Source organism: Triticum urartu, chromosome 7A (assembly GCF_056163025.1).
Source record: "Triticum urartu cultivar PI428250 chromosome 7A, HENAU_Tu73, whole genome shotgun sequence".
NCBI classification, from domain to species: Eukaryota; Viridiplantae; Streptophyta; class Magnoliopsida; order Poales; family Poaceae; genus Triticum; species Triticum urartu.
Genome location: NC_141879.1, coordinates 198,399,756 through 198,420,009, shown reverse-complemented (window position 1 = coordinate 198,420,009; position 20,254 = coordinate 198,399,756). Strand labels below are relative to the sequence as shown.

The window sequence follows — 20,254 nt, the reverse complement described above, 5'->3', positions numbered from 1 at the left end:
GTTCTCCCCGAAGCCAAACCTGTCACTCCCTCCTGTTGGGGCCTCAACCAGCAAAACGGGCACCTCATCGTTGCCCAGTCCAACAGCGACCGAAGGGCGGCGTAACTCAGATGGTGCCAGAAGTGCAACAGCCGTGACTTCTACAGATGACAAGCTGAAGGCACTCAGCCGTGACTTCCACAGATGACCATAGAGCACCTCAAAGGGAGTAGTCTTGAGCGTGGAGTGGTAAGAGGTATTGTACCAAAATTCTGCCAGAGAGAGCCACTCTTTCCAACGTTTTGGACAGTTATGCACAAAACACCTGAGGTAGATCTCCATGCATTGATTGACCCTTTCCGACGTCCCATCTGTCTGCGGGTGCCTTGCTGAGGAGATGTTCAGTGTAGTGTGAGATAAACGGCACAACTCTTTCCCGATTTTACTTGTGAAAATTCGATCACGATCTGACACCAGAGCATCCGGGGATCCATGGAGCTTAAAGACATAGTCCATATATGCCTTGGCCACGTGCAGTGCTGTGAAGGGGTGTTTGAGTGGTATGAAATGAGCATACCTAGTCAATTTGTCCACAACCACCAGAATCACATCATAGCCATGTGATTTGGGGAGTCCTTCGACAAAGTCTAGAGTCACCATTTGCCAAGCTTGCTCAGGAACAGGCAGTGGTTGGAGGAGTCCAGGGTAGCGGACATGTTCTGGTTTTGCTTGTTTGCAGACCGTGCATTGGTTCACAAACTCTTTGACCGTTTGCTTCAACTTTGGCCAAGCAAAGAGCTTCACAAGTCGATTGTAGGTAGCTTGGACTCCGGAGTGGCCACCCAATGCACTGGCATGGAATTCTTGCAAGAGCATTTGTTGGACCGTAGTGTTGTGTCCAATCCAAACTCGCCCTTTGTATCTGATCAACCCATCTTGGACGGAGAATGGATGCTCGAGAGGGTCCTGCTCAACTGCGGCTGCCAACAGCCGAGTACATTGTGGGTCATTGTGGTATCCTTCTTTCACTGCCTGTAGCCACATTGGCACTCACACAGTTAAAGCCAGAGCTTGATCTGAATGATTCCCTCGGCATGACAGGGCGTCCGCTGCATGATTGGTAGCACCCTTCCAATACTCAATGGTGTATCGGAGACCCAGGAGTTTTGGTAAGGCTTTATGTTGCCACGGGGTAGTGAGGCGCTGCTCATCCAAGCACGACAAGCTCCTGTGGTCAGTGCGGATGGTGAAAGCCGACAAGAGCAAGTACGGCCTCCAGCAGTCGATTGCCATTAGAATGGCCAAGCATTCTTTCTCATAGGTGGATAGAGTTTGCAATTTGGGGCCTAGTGCTTTGCTGAGGAAGGCGATAGGGTGCTGCTCCTGCATGAGCACAGCTCCGATACCACAATCTGATGCATCCATCTCCAGAATAAACGGCTTTGAAAGATCTGGAAGAGCCAAGACCGGGGCTGTGGTCAGTCCTGTTTTGAGTGAAACAAAAGGCTCTTCATGCAACGATGTCCAGACGAAGACAGTGTTCTTCTTCAGCAAATCAGTCAGCGGTCTGCTAATGACGCCATAGTTGCGGACGAACTTCCGATAATAACCCGCTAAACCCAAGAATTTCCTCACTTCCTTGGCTGTGCCTGACCTTGGCCAATCACGCACCTTGTCCACCGTGTTGGGGTCGGTGTGCACTCCTTCCGCACTAACCACATGACCGAGATACTTTAGTTGTGGGCGACAGAAAGTACATTTGCTCAGCTTCACCTTCAGCGAGTACTGCTGCAACCTTTGAAATACCGATCGGAGCAACAGTAGATGCCCTTCCAAAGTGCGGCTATAAATGAGTATGTCGTCAATAAAGGCGAGCACTCCTTTGCGTAGCAGAGGACCCAACACAATGTGCAAGCCATTCTGGAATGTGGAAGGCCCCCCTTGACTCCGTTGGGCATAACTTTAAACTCGAAATGGCCATGGTGGGTTTGGAACGTTGTTTTTGCTTCATCTTAAGGGCGCATACGGATCTGATGATAGCCGGAACGCATATCCAGACTAGTGAACCAAGCAGCACCAGCCAATTCGTCAAGGAGTTCATCTATAATTGGCATTGGAAATCTGTTTTTAATCGTGATCGCGTTCAAGTGGCGATAATCAACACAGTACCTCCATTCACCATCCTTTTTGAGAACTAATAAAATCGGCAATGCAAACGGACTCTTTGCTGGGCTGAATGATCCCTTGAGCTAGCATGTCAGCCACGATTTTCTCAATCTCATCTTTCTGGGCTGGGTTGTAATGATACGGCCTCAGATTCACCAGCTTAGCACCTGGTATAAGCTCAATTACATGATCAAACTCCCTCTGCGGTGGCAATCCCCGCGGCTCCTCAAAGAGCGAATCAAACTCTTGCAAGAGTTCAGCAACTTCCGTGGGTACATCGTCAGGTGGAACAAGGGAAGATTCACTAGTCCGGTTTCCCCACATCTCTGGCAACTTGGGAAGACCTGGTGCCGCTTCGAACGCGCTTCCCTCGAGCTTTGGCTTGGGGACAAGCCAAACATAAACGGTGGGGAAATGTCATGAAAACAGGTGAAGACCCCGAAGCCAAGAAGACTCAAGTGGAGCCCAGTCGGCCCAGATGGCTGGCCCAGCCCAACTCATGCTACACTGGGCCGACCTGGACTAACTGAGTGTGTGTATATGTACCTCGCAACAGAGAGTGTGGAGGCATCGAGAAAGATCAGAACCCTAGACCCGGCCGCCTGTGGCGGATTCCCCTCTCCCACCTCCAGGCTCTCCTCTCGAATCCTCCTTCTTGGTGCCTGAGATTTCTGCATCCACTTGTATCTGAGCTTGGATCTATGTAAGAGAGTGTTAAGCCTGTGACATGGAAGTAAGAGGTCTTGGTTTAATTAAGTATGTCCTAATAGCATTTATTTCAGCATATATTGTAACTTTTTGCTTATACTTTTCTCTTTGTATTGTATCTTTTTTTCCTTCTCTCTTTCACTTCTGTTATATATTTTTGACATTACTACACACCTTCTACTGAATGTTCATTTGCTTATAACTTTACTAAAAATATAGTATTTTTTTAGGTTTGATAGATTTTATTTTAGATGCAGTCTCTTTTTCCATGTAAATTGTTTCCTTGCAATTTTATAGATTTGATTACGTATTCAATCTCTTACTTTCTTGTAATTTCATACATTTTTCTTGTTCTGGATATTCATCTTCAAAATCCTGTGTTGCCACTGATTTGGTTGTCATTATGTTGTACCTTTGTTGCCTTGTGTTTAATGTACCATTTCAGTTTCAAGATGACCTGTCTACACGTCATGAGAAAAGAAAGGAAAAAAACTATGTACATTTATAGCCCTCACCACCAACGGTTATAATCACATTTACACATGATTTATCGTTTTCCTCTGATTAATAGTCTCATACAGGAGTACATTATCTGTTAAAGGTGATGTCTTTGCCAGAACCTCTCAACAAAATAGACACTTGTCCGTTTGATCGGAAACACAAAGCACAGCTAAGCCAGCACCTATACCTATCTCAGCCTATTTAACACACTGAAACAAGTCGATCAGAAGCACAACACTTACAACTCAACCAGCAAAGCCCTAAAGGCAAGTGCGACTACTTGCATTGCACCTTGGCTTGCTCTAGCCATGGAGAACGCCGACGTCCCCAACGGAGCAGCGGCGCCGGCGCCTACCCAGGCGACCCCGGCGTTGAGGGAGCAGGACCGGCTGATGCCCATCGCGAACGTGATCCGCATCATGCGTCGCGCGCTCCCTGCCCATGCCAAGATCTCCGACGACGCCAAGGAAGCCATCCAGGAGTGTGTGTCGGAGTTCATCAGCTTCGTCACCGGCGAGGCCAACGAGCGGTGCCACATGGAGCATCGCAAGACCGTCAACGCCGAAGATATCTTGTGGGCCCTAAACCGCCTCGGTTTCGACGACTACATCGTGCCCCTCAGTGTGTTTCTGCACCGCATGCGCGACCCCAATGCGGCGACAGGTGGTGCCGCCGCAGGCGACAGGCGCACCGTGATGAGTGCACCTTCCCGCGCGGCCCCGCCCATGCGCCACGCCGTGCCGCTGCAGGCTCAGATACAGCGTCCGGTGTACGCGCCTCCGGCTCAAGTGCAGGTTCAGAATCAGATGCAGCGGCCAGTTTATGCGCCCCTAGCTCCGATGCCGGTTCAGAATCAAGTGAAGTGGCCCATGTACACTCCCCCAGCTCCGGTGCAGGTTCAGATGCAGCGGGGCGTCTACGCGCCCCGGGCTCCAGTGCAGGGTTACACTGTCGGGATAACGCCCGTGCGGCCCAACGTCGGCGGCCAGTGCCATGTGTTCGGCGGAGAACGGGTCGTGGCCCAACAATACTACGGGTACGGGTACGGGGAAGGTGCGTACGGTGCAGGTAGCAGCAAAGGAGGAGCCTGTGCCGACGAGGGGAGCTCGTCCAACGGCGTGCCGGTGCCGGGGGAGGGCACGGGAGAGCCGGAGGCAGAGCCAGCAGCAGAAGGATCGCAGGACAAGCCCGTTCAATCTGACTAGTCGCGTGGGCAGCACTCGTTAGCTTCTGTGTCCTGCGTACTGTAATAATTTGCCGTGTTGATCCGGCCGTGGTTTATGTGTGCGTACTTCTTACCTAATGTGGGCTTGTCCTCTAGTAATTCATGTACTCTTTGTTGTTGAAGTTATCGTCGCTTAATTTGGTTTCTCTTACTTTGGCTACTCGCAATTGATGATCCTATGAAAAGCTGCATTTGTTTCCAAAAGAGTTTCCGACCTCAGCATCGTTTGTGATGTGTAGAATGCAGTACACAATATTTTACGTTGCAAATTGTAGCTCCGTATAACGTTACGAATATGTCATATTCACGGGTCATATGGTCGCTCACGCTCAAACAAAAGTCATACTCTTTGTATCTCTCCATCTACTTCTATCTCTCACTCTCCAGCCACATGTACGTTCATATGTGCGTCGGTTAGCAAAGTGGTCATGAATGAGTTTGGAGCGACGTAGGTACTTCAAAGCCTTTGGCCTGTGATGACATCTTGCATGCGTAGCTGGAAAGGGAACTGCCTGACGTTGTTGTACTGATGGGGTGCACGCCGCGGACTGGCATGGAGCGGTGGAAAGGGCATCGTCGCGCGCTGCATGATCGATAGACTTGCGCAAACTTCCCTCTCAGCAAACCACACGTGCATACACAGGGGAAAAACAGAGCAACGTGTGCCTCGCAGCGATAGTTGTGCGGCTCGCAACCATTGTGCCTTTGTCTTCGTCGCTCCGGTCACCCACCATCGTAGCGCCACTGGGCTCTTGCATCATCCCCCACTCCGCTTGCAGCATCCACTACCCGCGGTCGCAACATCACAACCCTCCACAGACACATCCCGTCGTCGCATGATCCATTGCCCGCCTTCACAGCATCGTCATCCTCGCCCATTCAGCCGTTCGTTATCGTACCATTCACCTCTCGCCCTATTAGCATACAAGGCAAGTCACCATAGCAACACCACCCTCACGCCCAGAACACTCATCGATCATCCCTTGCCACTCGCAATAGCCACCACACGGTTGCATCATCATTGTCGCTGATCGTAACATCGACAGTCACCCTCGTATAACGGCCAGCCGCCGCTTGTAGCCCAGCCCGCCACTTGAAGGACACCGTATCAGTGCTTACAACTCAGAATAGTGCAACCCGCATCATCACATGACCATCTGCCGACCGTGCAGCTGGTCAGCCTCGCACCAATGCCCTCAGGCTATGCAGCAGCCAAGGTTGCCTTGCAATGGACAAGGAAAGTGGTGATCGGCGCTGGCAATGCGCGTGCAAGCACGAGACACACACACACACATACACAGAAAGAGAGGGAAAGAGACGGAGAGAGAGAGAGAGAGAGTGAGTGGGCGAGTGAGTGAGTGAGTGAGTGAGTGAGGGAGTGTGTAGGGAGGAGAGGAACCTGACTCTCGACGAGTGTGGGCATGAAGAAGGCGATGATTCGCTCACAAACTATTGCAGCGGCCATGCGGGTAGGGGTGATGGCGTAGCACCGGAAGTAGTGAATAAAGGACACTCCGGGATTGAGTGGGTCAAGGGTTGGCCACTTGTAGAAGTCACAAGCAGCACAAAGAGGGACACGAAGAGAAGGGGAGGGGGAGAGAGAAGAGGGGGTAGTTTATTCGGCGGAGATAGGAAAAGGGAGAGAAATTTCCAAAATAGGAGATAAGGTGTGTGTGGTATGGGTGGGGACATGTGATTGTGTGAGCGGCGAGGGAAGCGACCAACGTAAGGATGGATCAGCCACTCAACATTTACCCAAAGAGAAAGCACTCCTAGTTCACTTTTCATAATGGTATACAAACTCCGGATGCTAGGTAGTAACTTGTCAAATATACTACAACGCAACTTATCATGCGTGCACCAAGACCATGTGGAATGTCTCACTCATGTGACACACCTAACACGAGCATGCATCCACCCTACACGAGTCCAGCACGAGGACAAGTTACGGTTTAGGTGGGGCCGCCACATTTGAAAATCCACACCATCTCGGTAGGTGACAGTTTTTCCACATGTGCGGGTCCTAAACCCTCCCTTAAGTCACCCCTGACTTTTCATGCTAACTTCCATACCTTCCTAAATATAATATGCAAGAATCCTTCGACTAGTTCTTCCCTCCCCCACCACATATCAGCGTTCACAATACGCAACAGTGCACCTGCATCTTCGCGTGACCACGTGCCGACGGTGCGGCTGGTCGGCCTTGCAGCAACGCCCTCAGGCCACGCGGCAGCCAAGGTTGCCTTGCAACGGATAGGGACAACGGCGACTGGCACTGGCAACGTGCACGTGCCAGAGAGAGAGAGAGAGAGAGAGAGAAAGAGAGAGAGAGAGAGAGAGAGAGAGAGAGAGAGAGGAACCGAACTTTGGACGAGTGTGGGGACGAAGAAGGTGACGATTCGTTCGCAAACTGTTGCAGTAGCCATGCAGGCACGGGCGATGGCGTAGCACCGGAAGCAGTGAATGAAGGACATCCGGGGAGAGAGTGGGTGGAGGGTTGGCCGCCGGTAGAAGTCACGAGCCACACAAAGAGAGAGTCGAAAAGACAAAGAGAGAGAGGAGGGGGCAGTTTATTTGGCGGTGAGAGGAAAAGGGCGAGAAATTTCCAAAGCAGTAGACAAGGTGTGTGTGGTATGAGTGGGGACAAGTGATTGCGTCGGCGGTGTGGGCAGCAACCAACGTAAGGATGGATCGGCCACTCCACTGTAAACATTTACCCAAAATGAAAGCACTCCTGGTTCCCTTTGACATATTGGTATACAAACTCCGGATGCTCGGTAGTAACTTGTCAAATGTACTACAGTGCGACTGTACGCTCCTTAACTTGGTAGCATGACCTATCATGCGTGCACCAAGACCATGTGGAATGCTTGACTCATGTGACACACCCAGCATAAGTGCGCATCCACACTTCCGTACACGAGTCGAGCACCAGGCCAAGTCATGGTTTAGGTGGGGCCACCAGATTTGAGAAATACACTCCGTCTAGGTAGATGATAGATTTTTTCACGTCTATGGGTCCTAAACTCTCCCTTAAGTCACCCCAACTTTTCATGTAGTTCCATACCTTCCTGAGATAAGATGCAAGAACCCCTCGACTAGTTCTTTGCTCCCCCACCCTATCTAAAACCAAAATCACTTGAGTGTGAAAAGATGATGACATCAGTAATGTACGAGAAGTTACCAATTGTTATATATAAGCTACCATCTAGATGGTGTGATAACTTACCATCCTCGAAAACAAATCTATCCGGTAGAAAATGTGTACCTGGTTTCCTGTTGCAAGAGAAGAAAGACAACTCAAGACCCAATGCATAAGTTACCATATCCCGCCACGTAGAATTACAACATGTCATAATAAAAGTAGCAAAAATATATGTGTGGATCTACTACATAGTTCTTTTTCTTAAGTTGTCGTCTAATAGATGATTAATTTACCAAGTTTGCAGGCACAACACTTGCCAAAATATGCCTTTTACCATATCCCTCCATGTCGACTTAAGTTGCCATGTTTTCCTACCCAAAACTTACGAAGTTACCAGAAAATGGCACTAGTTATACCGAGGTATAAAAACACATAATATTGTTGTGTGTACTCGCACAAGTCTCCACGCCATGTTGCCGAAAACAGGGAAAGCATGCGACTTGGCATATAATGTATGTCCCTATGAAGAAAAAGGACATAGAGTTACAATGAAAATTTGTAGGAATATATAATAAGGTTACCAGCCCAAAACAGGTGGAGTAATCAATATTTTTTCGAGAAACGCAAAGGATCCTTGCATTTAATTTCATTGAAAAGATAGTTTGAAGTTACATTCCTCCTAGGAGGTGGTTTACAATCATCCCATGTGACGGGGAGCACAACTCTAAGCCCGCAAAGCCTAGCCTCCACTTTAATCCTGCCCACGACAGTGTGAATGGATGGCCGCGCGCGACCGAAGATGCAGTCATTCCTGTGTTTCCAAATCATCCAAGATGTCAGGAGCGTCATAGATGAAAGCCCATTGCGCATCAGTTCAGGGGTGTTGTTGGTGTCAAAACCGACGGATCTCGGGTAGGGGGTCCCGAACTATGCGTCTAAGGTGGATGGTAACATGAGGCACGGGACACGAAGTTTTACCCAGGTTCGGGCCCTCTTGATGGAGGTAAAACCCTACGTCCTGCTTGATTATTCTTGATAATATGAGTAGTACAAGAGTTGATCTACCACGAGATCAGAGAGGCTAAACCCTAGAATCTAGCCTATGATATGATTGTATGTTGTCCTACGGACTAAAACCCTCCGGTTTATATAGACACCGGAGGAGGCTAGGGTTACACAAGGTCGGTTACAAAGGAGGAGATATGCATATCCGTATTGCCTAGATTGCCTTCCACGCCAAGTAGAGTCCCATTCGGACACGGGACGAAGTCTTCAATCTCGTATCTTCATAGTCCAACAGTCCGGCCAAAGGATATAGTCCGGCTGTCCGGAGACCCCCTAATCCAGGACTCCCTCAGTAGCCCCTGAACCAGGCTTCAATGACGATGAGTCCGACGCGCAGTGTTGTCTTCGGCATTGCAAGGCGGGTTCCCCCTCCGAATACACCACGAAAGAGTTTGAATACAAGGATAGTGTCCGAATACCGCCGTAGAAAGAATAATATTTCCACAAATCTAATCTGCTGGCACGTTTTGGCAGCATGACATCACGCCATGGCCCGGTAATTATTTGAACCGTTTTTCTTTAACCAGCCCCGCACATAACGCGAGGCGGTTTCTTGACACGTCTTGTCAAAGCAGGGATCGTGTTCGCCTTATCACGGGATTCTCATCAATACAAACGTCGGTAACCCAACCGTGCCTGTTGGTATGACTCCTAGATCTTAGGTAAGTCTCGAACGGCCACGAGGAGGATGCCTGATATTCATTCCCTTTATAAAGGGACAGGGCTTTTTCTTTTTTCCCTCCCGCGCTCAATCGAATCCTTCCCCCGCCTCGAGTTCTAGCACCCAAAGCCCAGGTCAGGTGCTTCGGACCTTCAATCATGTCTGGATCCAGCCTTCAAGGCCAGTGGATGCCTTCCTCCGTCACGGAGGAGGACCTCAAGAAGTTGAGGGAGGCCAGATATCTGACCGCTGAAATTTCGCATAGGCTACCCACCCGAGGGCAGGTCGTCCCTACTCCCGAACCCAACGAGAGCGTTGTGTTCGTCTCCCACTTCCTCCGAGGACTAGGCCTCGCTCTGGATCCCTTTGTAAGGGGTCTTATGTTCTATTACGGGCTGGATTTTCACGATCTGGCCCCGGATTCCCTTCTTCACATCTCGTCATTTATTGTCGTTTGTGAGGCCTTCCTCCGCATTACCCCTCACTTCGGCCTGTGGCTCAAGACCTTTGATGTGAAGCCGAAGAAGGTCGAGGGGCAGTACGCAGCGTGCGGAGGTGCTCTAATAAGAAAAATGCTGACGCTCCATGGCCAAAGGGTTTCTTTGCAGAGGTGTCAGGATTGCGGCAACGGGAGTGGTTTTATGTCACAGCTCCTCGAAGTGCCAAGTGGGTAACTGCCCCCACCTTTCGCTCGGTCCCTCCACCACAACTGATGTCATGGATCAGCAGGGGGCTGAGCTGGGGTCCAGCCAAGGACGTGCCAATACTGCAGAGCTGTATCCGAGATCTCTTCGAGGGAGATTTCAGTCTGGTTATGGTAATGCAAGTCATGCTGGTTCGTCGAATCCAGCCTTGCAAACGCCGGCCCCTCCGCATGTGGGAATTCAACCCGGAAGGACCGCGCACTATTCAAAACTTCCTCGGCATGACGCACGAGGAGATGTACAAATCGTTCTTCGGACCCCAAATAGAGTGTCCGGACACTACCGAGGACGTGGGCCTGAGCTGCAACCGCCCCGCTGCCCAAGTAAGTAATCCCATGGCCGAACACACTGTCCTTTTATTTATCATGACATCATTCTGAAGAATCATTGTTTAACCAGGAATGGATAACAAAGGCGAAGATGATCCGGTGTCCGGCCCCCCTTCCTGAAGGCTTGGACAATTCGGTGCTGGAAAAGATGCTCGAGCCAGCACCTTGTCTAGTGCCCTCAAAGGAAGATGAATGGGGGAATAAAGAGGGTGAAAGCGCCTCCACGAAGGAGGTTAGTCGGGGAGAAGGGACTGAAACTTCCTCTCCCCGGGGAAGGAAGAGGACCGCCTCCGAGGACCCGGAGACAATGGTCTCCAAGCGGGGGAATAAATCTTCGTCGGAGGGTCCTGCCTCGGGGGCTACCCTGGCCGCACTATGCCCTCAAGGGGATCAGCTCTCCACCGAGCTGTAAGTAAAAGGGTACTCAATAATGAAGATATCTTGCTTTACTTCTGAGGAAAATAACCGAAGCATTTATCTTGTAGTTCGGATCTTAGCCCTTCTCAGCAGAGCTCGTCTTCAGGGGATCTTCTTTCAGATATGATGGAGAGAGAAATGCCTCCCCCTTCCACACCGCCTCACGAGGCGGGCGACCCCGAGGTGTCGTCGCGTTTCTCCTGATCCGGCAAGTCCAGAAGGTAATCCTATGGCCACCCGAAGTCCTCAGTATCCGGCTCTTGAAGAGAGCAATCAAAAGTGTCCGGCACCGTCTGTTGCGCGATCGGACGTACTGAGGGATTTGCTAGAGCGAGCGACTATCTCAGAAGAGCACCGTACGTTGATGGGTACAGTGATTGAAAGGATTTCGTCCGTCAAAAGCGGGCTGCATGAAGCTTTTATGAGTCTACTAACGAGTTTCGAGGTACGTGAAATGATGTACATTTTTTACAGTACCGCACATTTTTAGATGTGCCCTGTGTAGATAGTAGCCCCTGAGACTCTGGTTGTCCTCGAAAACGGCGGCAAACAGAGGATCATAGTCTCAGGTAATAACTGGACCGCCTGTATGCGTAGGTGGTTGAAGCTCCGGTCGCTAGCCGGACTGATGTGTTTGCCAAACTAAAGCAGCAACTAGATGCGGCAAATGCCGACATCGTGCTTGTCAACAAGCGGCTTGACGAGGCACAAGGTAGGTGATTTTTCTGGTGATTGTCACGTAATAAGAGCAGCATGGTGCCAGTATCTTTAATATGTTGTGACTGCAGATGGAGCTGCCACCGTGGAGACCCTTTGGGTGGAGCTTGCCCAAGCCAAGGAGCAAGCAAGGAATAGCAATGCGGCCGCTTTAAAGGCAGCCGGAGAGTTAAGGGCCGAACAGGCCGCGCATTGCGAGAGCAAGGAAAAAATAGCCAAGATGGCTCTAGAGTTAAAAGATGTTGCTGAACGTTACCGGCTTCTTGAAGAGGAAAACCGGGCAAAGGTGATAGACCTGGAGAACGCCCGGGTGGCTGCCAAGGAAGCCCGCTCCAAAATTAGAGCGACGAAGGAGGAGCTGCATCAAGCTGCATATATTGTGTCCGGGAAGCCCTTCTTGTTGCGGACTAAGTTCGGGGATCCGAAGTATGCACCTCTGGACCGGCTATGGAGTTCTGTGGACGCCTATGTGGATTTGGCTGCAAGTGCGGCTGATGCGGCCGAATACTTCAAGGATCGGAAAGATCACGAAGTGGAAAAACTGTTTTGGTCATAGTTTCATGCTCCAGCCCGTCCGCTGCTATTGAATGAGCAAATGGCCGAGTGGGCCGAGCTCCATAGATTATCCATACTTGCCATGAGGTCCGTTGTGGATCATCTGTGGCCGAGGGGGCCAAGGCCGGATAGCTACTTTAGCTTAGTGCAACAATTCCTTGGTGCTGTGCCACACATCGATGCTGTAAAGATGTCGGCGTGCATAGAAGGCTCGCGAATGGACATTGCCCGTGTCAAAACATACTGGGGGGAGATGGATGCCACCACTATTGCGGCACAGGGTTCGGCCATAGGCCGAGTGGCTGTCGAGCACTATTTTGAAGAAGTTCTTGAAGGCGCTCGTTCGATAGAGGATCAATGCTAAAAGAATATTATGTTTGAGTGACATGTATTCCCATTGTAAAAACAATGTTTTATTGAGTTTATCAAGGCTGTATTTATATTTTTGCCCGAAAGTACTATGATGCCTCCTTTGCGGCCGTTTATGTATATATGTATATAACCTGAAAGATGGCAGTCGTCGGCTTCAGCCCCCACACATATAATGCGGGGGTGTTCGCAGAAGGCGCATGTTCACACTTGATCCAACGTCTTGGTCCATTAAGGAGGTGATAGCGCAGCGAACTAGGCAATCATACTATAATGCTTTAACACTTTCACTTAGCAAGAGGAGTTTGACAGTGGGGCTACTATATAGCCCCTGGTGGCTCCGCGCTCATCCGAATTCGGGGTGCGTTCATGGCTGGCCAAGAAACGGCCCTTTGTTAAGGCAGAGGAATCCCGAAGATTCCGCTAGGTCATTGAGTGGTTGACCAGTCTCATGCTATATCATGACAGTCAGTTTTCGACTTTCTCTACTGAGGTGCTCGTCCGGATGAACCAGGGCACAATCGCAGTAGTTGTCCTGGTGCCACCTTAGCTGATAGAGCGGAACGTAAGGCAGCAAAACACAAGAGCCGGGCAAACCCAACATTTGACCAAAGACATGATTCGGAGCTTATGCATATAAGGCAAAACTCGCGACGCCGAACACTCCCTAAGGTATTCGGTCTTTATGATGTAAACCGGGCTTAAACAATGCCCTTTGTAATAAGCCCCTGGTGTCCAGGTACGTGGAATGTCCTGACGTGGCCACATGCCAATACGTCAGCATCCTTCTCAATTGTACTGAGAATCCGGGGGATGTGTGTCAACAAGAGATAGTAAAAAAGGTTTACGCAAGGTCTTAATCTAAAAAGAATCCTTGGAACGGGTCCCTGCTGCACGTCTACGCCTGTGTCTCCGTTGTGCCGTGTCCTAGACGGGTGTAGCACGATGGTCATCTGTAAAAGAGAGGAACTTAGTTGAAAAGTTGTCGTGCAAAAAGGTAGGTTATCTTTACCTACTAATAAACCAGCTATTGCTTCTGGTCGTCCGTCGTGGTTGTTTTGCAGAAAACACCCTATAGTTCCCTGAAATCAACCCGCACTACAGGTTTTAGTAAGTTAAAAAACGTTTCGAATTTACATAAAGCCCCTTGAGTTTTCTTTCGAAGCAGAGGGGGATGGGTCGTGTGTTGCTGCCTGCTGGATCAAGGGGAGAAGAAGCACACGCTATCGCTCTCCTCGGGAGTTCAAAGCGAGAGCTCGTGGACGACGAGCGCGGGGTGCGGCGGCGTACGGGCGTCGCGGGCCCGCAATTGGCTTGGCGGTCCTTGGGGTGCAGAGGATGGACATGGCCATTGGCATGGCAGTGGCGGCCGAAGGAAGAGGGGCAAAGAGAGCAGCAGAAGGCGGACGCAGGGCTCGCTTGGCGCACGGGAGGCCATGAAAGGGGTGGAGCTCGCCGGTCGCGTACGGACGCAGGGGCGGCCATGGGCTGCAGCGACCGGGCGCACAAGGTGAAGGCATCACAACGGCTGCTGTTGCAGGAGACAGTAAGGCGCCCGACGGAGGACACGGGGAGGGGAGGCAGAATTTGGCAACCGCGGCAGCCAGCAGCAGCGGTGGCGCTATGGCCATCCGGTGAGCAGAGGGCGGGCGTGGCAGCAGCGCGCGACCCGTGCGAGAGGAGGGCGGTGGGCCACGACGGGATCAGGAAGGGGCGGAGCTCGGGCATAGCAGGAGGGCGGAGGAGAAGGTCGAGCGAGGCGGCACAAAGGCGAGCAGGCAGTAGGGGTCGAGGAGGAAGGAGGCCAAGGCAGCGGCGCTCCTGTGGCCGGCCAGCGGCAGAGGATCAGGAACCTCTCCCGATCGAGAATAGGATGGAGGTGGGGTTCGAGCAGGTGAGACTGTGCGTGATGCGTGGGGTCGAGCGAGTGCTCACGAGAGGGGAGGCAGAAGGGGAGCGACCATGGCGACGGCGAGGAGTGTTGCTACTGCAGATCAGCTCACGTTGAAGGTTGTTGCTGCTTCGTGGATGTGTGGACGCGCTCAGGCGCGTGGATCTAATCCAGCTCCCACGCACTTGTGAAGAGGGGCTGCGCTGGGCGTCAGCCGCCTCGCGTGAGCCACACACGCGTCCCCTTGGTCCCACACCACCGCCTAGGCCTACCTCATCTTCTGGTCCAGGAGTTTCTTATCCACACGCGATCTCTCCTTATAGGTTCATGCGCCCGTGGTTCCAAGCTTGCTGCACAGCTGGGGAATTAACAACATTTGCTTAGCCACTTGAAAATACAAAATCTCAGGTTTTATGCCCGGTACTGAATGTTTTAACCACCCATGCTGAATAAAATACTCCTGCCTTTTCTAAATATAAGTTTCTAAAGATTCCAGTATGACTATATACCGAGCAAAATGGGTCAATCTACACTCTAAAATACATCTATATACATTCATATGTAGTCCACATTAAAATTTATAAAAAACTTATATTTAGGAACAGAGGGAGTAGTACCTAGGCACTAAATTAAAATGGGTTGGTAGCATATCATCAACGAGAACAGACCAAGGTAGAGACCGATCACACATTTACGTACCCTTTTTTTCCTTTTTTTTCCTCCCTACATCCGGATAGTTCCTAGAGCTGGCCATAGAGATATCATGGTTGTGTCAACTATAACTAAAATGGGATTAAGGCTATGCATAATAATATATTTGTAACTTCCTTGGGATTAAAATATGCACTAACATATTGAATTGCTCCGGCCTAATCTATACCTACTAATAAAAGAAATAGGTATTCTTGGTGCGTCATGCTATTTTGCAGGAAACGCCGTCAAGTTTTTGGTAATAAATCTGTAGTACATATTAATCGATTTTTAAAATATCCATAGCTTTTTAACCCTAACTCCAAATTTAACATGTTATATATGAAATTTGATTACAAAAACATGTAGAATCTGAATACGATATTATATTTAACTGTTATCATCCTATGCCGAAAGGGAGACGTCTTAAGATTGACAACATTCAGATGTGTTGTGATGGTATGAACACTGAGAGCCAGCGTCGACAAGAGTGGGAAGAAGGATAAATAGAAACACAAATGGTATGCCATGTGTTGAAATAAAGGACATGGACCTACAAATTCATGGCTATTAGATTAGTGAGTGTTTTTTCATCCATTGCAACGCACGAGCTCATTTGCATTGTATGCCGAGGGGGAGACGTCTTAAGATTGACAACATTCAAACGTGTTGTATTGATGTCAACATTGAGGCCAGCGTCGACGAGAGTGAGAAGAAAGATAAATAGAAACACAGATGGTATGCCATGTGTTGACATAAAGGATATGGACCTACTAAAGTTTGGAGTCATGGTTATTAGATTGGGAAGTGTTTTTTTTCACCCGTTGCAACGCACGGGCTCATTTGCTAGTACTAAATAAACTATATACAGTTCAAGATGAGTAAAGTTGAGCCTAATTGCCACTTGTTTGCGCGCGTTGAGCCCCTTGTATTGTAATAGGGGTATAGCCATCAAACCTGTATCAAGTACATATAGCTGCGCCGGACTCGTCTAACCGCGTCCGTGGTCTTAACGACCTGGCAGATGCATTAGTTGGTGAGGCCGTTTAGTGTGCGGCTGCCAAGGCAGCCGCACGGTCTTCCGCGCGCAAGGAGCGCTCAATATTTCCATTTACTGTAATGATGCCGCATGGACCGGGCATCTTAAGCATGAGAGAAGCATAATGCGGTATTGTGTTAAAGCGAGCGAAAGCTTCGCGTCCCAGTAGTGCTTGATAACCACTTTGAAACGGAGCGATGTGGAACGTTAAATTTTCGCTGCGGAAGTTATAGGGAAAGCCGAATATAACCTCTAGTAGCAGGGAGCCCGTGCAATAGGCCTCTGGGCCTGGCGTTACTCCTTTAAAGGTAGTATTGCTGTGGCTAATTTTTGTTGGGTCTATCCCCATTTTGCGGACTGTGTCCTGATATATCAGGTTTAGACTGCTGCCGCCGTCCATCAGGACTCGTGTGAAGTGGTATCCGACAATTATTGGGTCTAATACCAAGGCAGCCCATCCTGCACGCTGGATACTTGCCGAGTAATCCCGATGGTCGAAGGTGATTGGTTGGGACGACCAATGGCAGAACTTCGCGGTGATGGGCCCTGGGGCATGTGTCTCTAGGAGTGCCGCTTTGTTTCTCCCCTTTGTCACGTGTAACACGTTTACTGTTTGACTCCTGGTGGGAATTTCTTCTGTTCCCCAGTGCTTTGCTTGCGAGGCTCGTCCTCGTCTTTGCTTGGTGTATGCTGCCCCTTATGTTCGGCGTTGAGCTTGCCGGACTGCTTGAAAATCCAACATTCTCTATGGGTATGATTTGTAGGCTTATCGGGGTGTTGTGGATCTGACATATTTGGTCCAGAATCTTGTTTAGGCTGGACAGTTCGTCTCTGTTGCCTTTAGAGGGCAACTTTTGCTGACCTGGCCGAGAGGTTCTGAATCCGGCGTTTACCGCCGTGCTCTTCGGGTTGTCTTCTTTATTCCGGCGCTTGTTTTTGCTGTGTCATGATTTCTCGTTTTTTGTCCCTGACTTCAGATGTACTTGGGTCGCTGGTGCTGCATCGAGCTAACCAGCTGTCCTCGCCCGCGCAAAAGCAGGTTATGAGGCTTGTTAATGCTGCCATTGTTCTCGGCTTTTCTTGGCCGAGGTGTCTCGCAAGCCATTCGTCTCGAACGCGGTGTTTGAAAGCTTTCGGGCTGACTCTCCGGGCTGTTGAGTTATATGACTTAAATCGTTTGCATCGGTGGTCGGACATAGGTCCCTTGAAAATTTGCCCGAAAGGCGTCTTCGAGCTCTTCCCAGCTTCCAATGGAGTTTTCGGGGAGGCTTTTAAGCCAGTGCCGAGCTGTCCCTTTGAGCTTGAGGGGTAAGTACTTGATGGTGTGGAGATCGTCTCCTCGAGCCATATGGATATGGAGGATGTAGTCCTCAATCCAGACCCCAGGGTCTGTCATTCCGTCGTACGCCTCTATGTTTACGTGTTTGAATCCCTCTAGAAATTCATGGTCCAGCACTTCATCGGTGAAACATAGGGGGTGTGCGGCACCCCTGTATTTGGGTGTACTGTGGTGTTGGGATGTTTGTTGTGTTGCATTGCATGCTGGAGCGCCCTTGCGTGGCCTGTAGATGGATCTGGTTGCGCCGTCCTTTTGATGCGAGCCCTCACGTGGAGCGCGTACTGGCTTATGTGCGGCATCGTTTGCCGCACTATGTTGGCCACGAGGTCGTCTATCCGACCGGATGGCCGTTTTTTTTTGGTTGCGGGGGATCTAAGGCCTCCTCGTCGAATTCAGGTAGCAACTTTCGCTTCGGGTAGCTCTTGGTGTGGCGATTACCACCGTACTTCGCTGTAGTGTTGAATACTTCACTCCATCTGATTATGAGTGTGTCTTGTGCAGCCCTGAGCCTTTGCTTTTGCTTTTTCAGACTCCTAGGAGTTTACTTTAGCTTGACCAAGACCCATCTGTAGCCTATAAAAGGACCTGTGCCCATCGGTTGTAAGCAGGACTAGTAGCAATCAAAGTTTAGTAGTATTACCACTACAACCAACCTCACTTAGAAGTAGTACGTGAGTATTTTTCAAGTGTGTGTCTGTGTGCTCTTCACTCATGTCCTACTAGCTTGCACTAGCTACAAATTAGTTCATTTACTCTACTTTGTTTGATCCTCGGCTAGCTATGCTATAGTTTGGGCTAACAATTGGCATCAAAGACTCACGTTACGGTAGCCATGGCTGGTGCACAAGGAAAGCATCAACACACCACCTTAGGTGGTTTCCAGTCGCACCCATCATAGGACGGCTCCCAGTCACTGCCTCCGAAGAAGCAGCGGGGTGCAGCCGGTCCAGGCATGGCCATTGCGGTCAGGTCATGGTTAGGGAGATCGTGCGCGAGACCGCAATCAGCGGTAGCATGCCCATCACCTTCCCGATGCTGACTCACTCGAACTATACAACGAGTGGACATTGATCATGGAGTGCAACCCCCATGCGGCGAGCCTCTGGGTTCCCAAGGAGGACGGCCTGGTCGAGAGAAAGGAGGACAACAAAGCCGTTGCGGCGCTTATGCGTGCCACGCCGTTGGAGACTCACGACATGCTCGCGGCGAAGACAAGTGCCAAGGAGGTGTGGGAAGCCATCTGTACCCAATGCCTCGGTAGCAATCGCGTCCCCACGGTGAACGCACAGGGGCTGCAGGCGGACTTCGAGTAGATCGCCTTCAAGGAGGGCGAGCTCGTCGATGACTTCGCCATGCGTATCTCTAGCCTTGGGTCGCAACTCCGCGTACTCGGTGACACCATGGACGATGCGACAGTCCGCGTCATGCCACCTCGCTTCGCTCAGGTAGCAGTCTCCACCAAGACTTTGCTTGACCTGAGCCAGCTCTCCATCGAGGAGCTCATGGGACGGTTGCGGGTGGTCGAGACCGCCTTGATGACGGCCGTGAGAGCTTCGGCAGCAGACACTCCTATTCTCGAAGAAGTGGGAGGTGAGGAAGCATCAAGGATGTGGTGGCCTTGCCCCGAGCAGTGGAGGCGGCACCGACAGAGGTGGCGGTCGCACCCAGGGCAGAGCCGGACGAGGTGCTAGCAACGATGACCGGGAAAATTGCCGATATTTTAGCATCAAGGGCCATTGGGCACGTGAATGCCACAAGAGGATGGCGGACGAGGATGTCAGAGCCGCGGCGAACCTTGTCCAGGCTCTGGAGGACAATGGGCCAACAAGGATGATGGCTTGCATCGAGACAGTGCAGGAGGGCCTAGTGCTTCCGGCGACCATGGTCCCGACAAGCATCAACGCCGTGCAGGAGGGCACAACACCTCTGGTGACCACTGTGTCGGCAACCTTCAAGTCCATGCGGGAGGCCCGGATCTCTTCAAGTAATCCCCTCCCGACATCGGTAGCGCTCTCCTCGACAACAACACTCTAGGGGGGCTACGATTGGGAGGAGATGAAGACCCGGGTGTGGGGAGCCACAACCGACAACCACGTTCCCTGCGACACTCATCAAGCCCGTCCAAGTTGGGACGGCAATCGTGGCGCCGACATCCTTGGGACCCAACAAGCCAGTGCAAGTTGGCACGGCAAAGGCGTCCCCGACATCCTCAGGAGCCGACAAGCCCGTGTTAGGAGGCATGACGACAACACATCTAGTGGGCCACTCTCGGCGTTCTAGGAACTAGGGTACCCAGACTTGCATACTTGTAGCCCACGGCGTGGTTCCATCGACAGCCTGGTACGGCCCATCTACAAAACCTCCAAGACAAGACCCTTGCGAGGGGCCATGGCTCGCGAGGCGGGCAGTATCAAGACCTCTGGAGGGAACGACCTCCTCAGGCTGGCTCCCGAGGAGCGTAGATCTCTATGAAGGTGCTCACCTCATCAGGTTGAGGTGACGCAAGCCATGACGACCAAGGCCAGGCGGGCGCAGAGCAGCATGTTTCCTCTTTGGTGCTAACGAGGCAAGCGCAGGCGCGGGGTCCCGAGGTATCAGCCAAAGGTTTCCATTCCTGTGCAACAAGACCAAGACCGCGACACTACTCGGGAAATGGTTATACACAGGAGCTAGAGCGCTTTTAAAAAGGAAGCGTTGCTGCTAAGTAGCAACAACACTTTGACATTAAGAGCGCTGCTCCTATGCGCATAGCAG

The 20,254-nt window shown here is 50.9% G+C and overlaps 1 protein-coding gene and 1 pseudogene across 1 annotated transcript; both read left to right on the top strand.

Moving 5' to 3' along the window:
• The first annotated feature begins 3,558 nt into the window (after nucleotides 1–3,558).
• Nucleotides 3,559–4,730, top strand: LOC125524562 (uncharacterized). The gene has a single exon (XM_087536990.1). The coding sequence runs from the start codon at nucleotides 3,663–3,665 to the stop codon at nucleotides 4,557–4,559; it is 897 nt and encodes a 298-aa protein (XP_087393116.1). The 5' UTR covers nucleotides 3,559–3,662; the 3' UTR covers nucleotides 4,560–4,730.
• Nucleotides 4,731–18,332: 13,602 nt separating this feature from the next.
• Nucleotides 18,333–19,534, top strand: LOC147958977 (uncharacterized; annotated as a pseudogene).
• The last annotated feature ends 720 nt before the right edge of the window (nucleotides 19,535–20,254 follow it).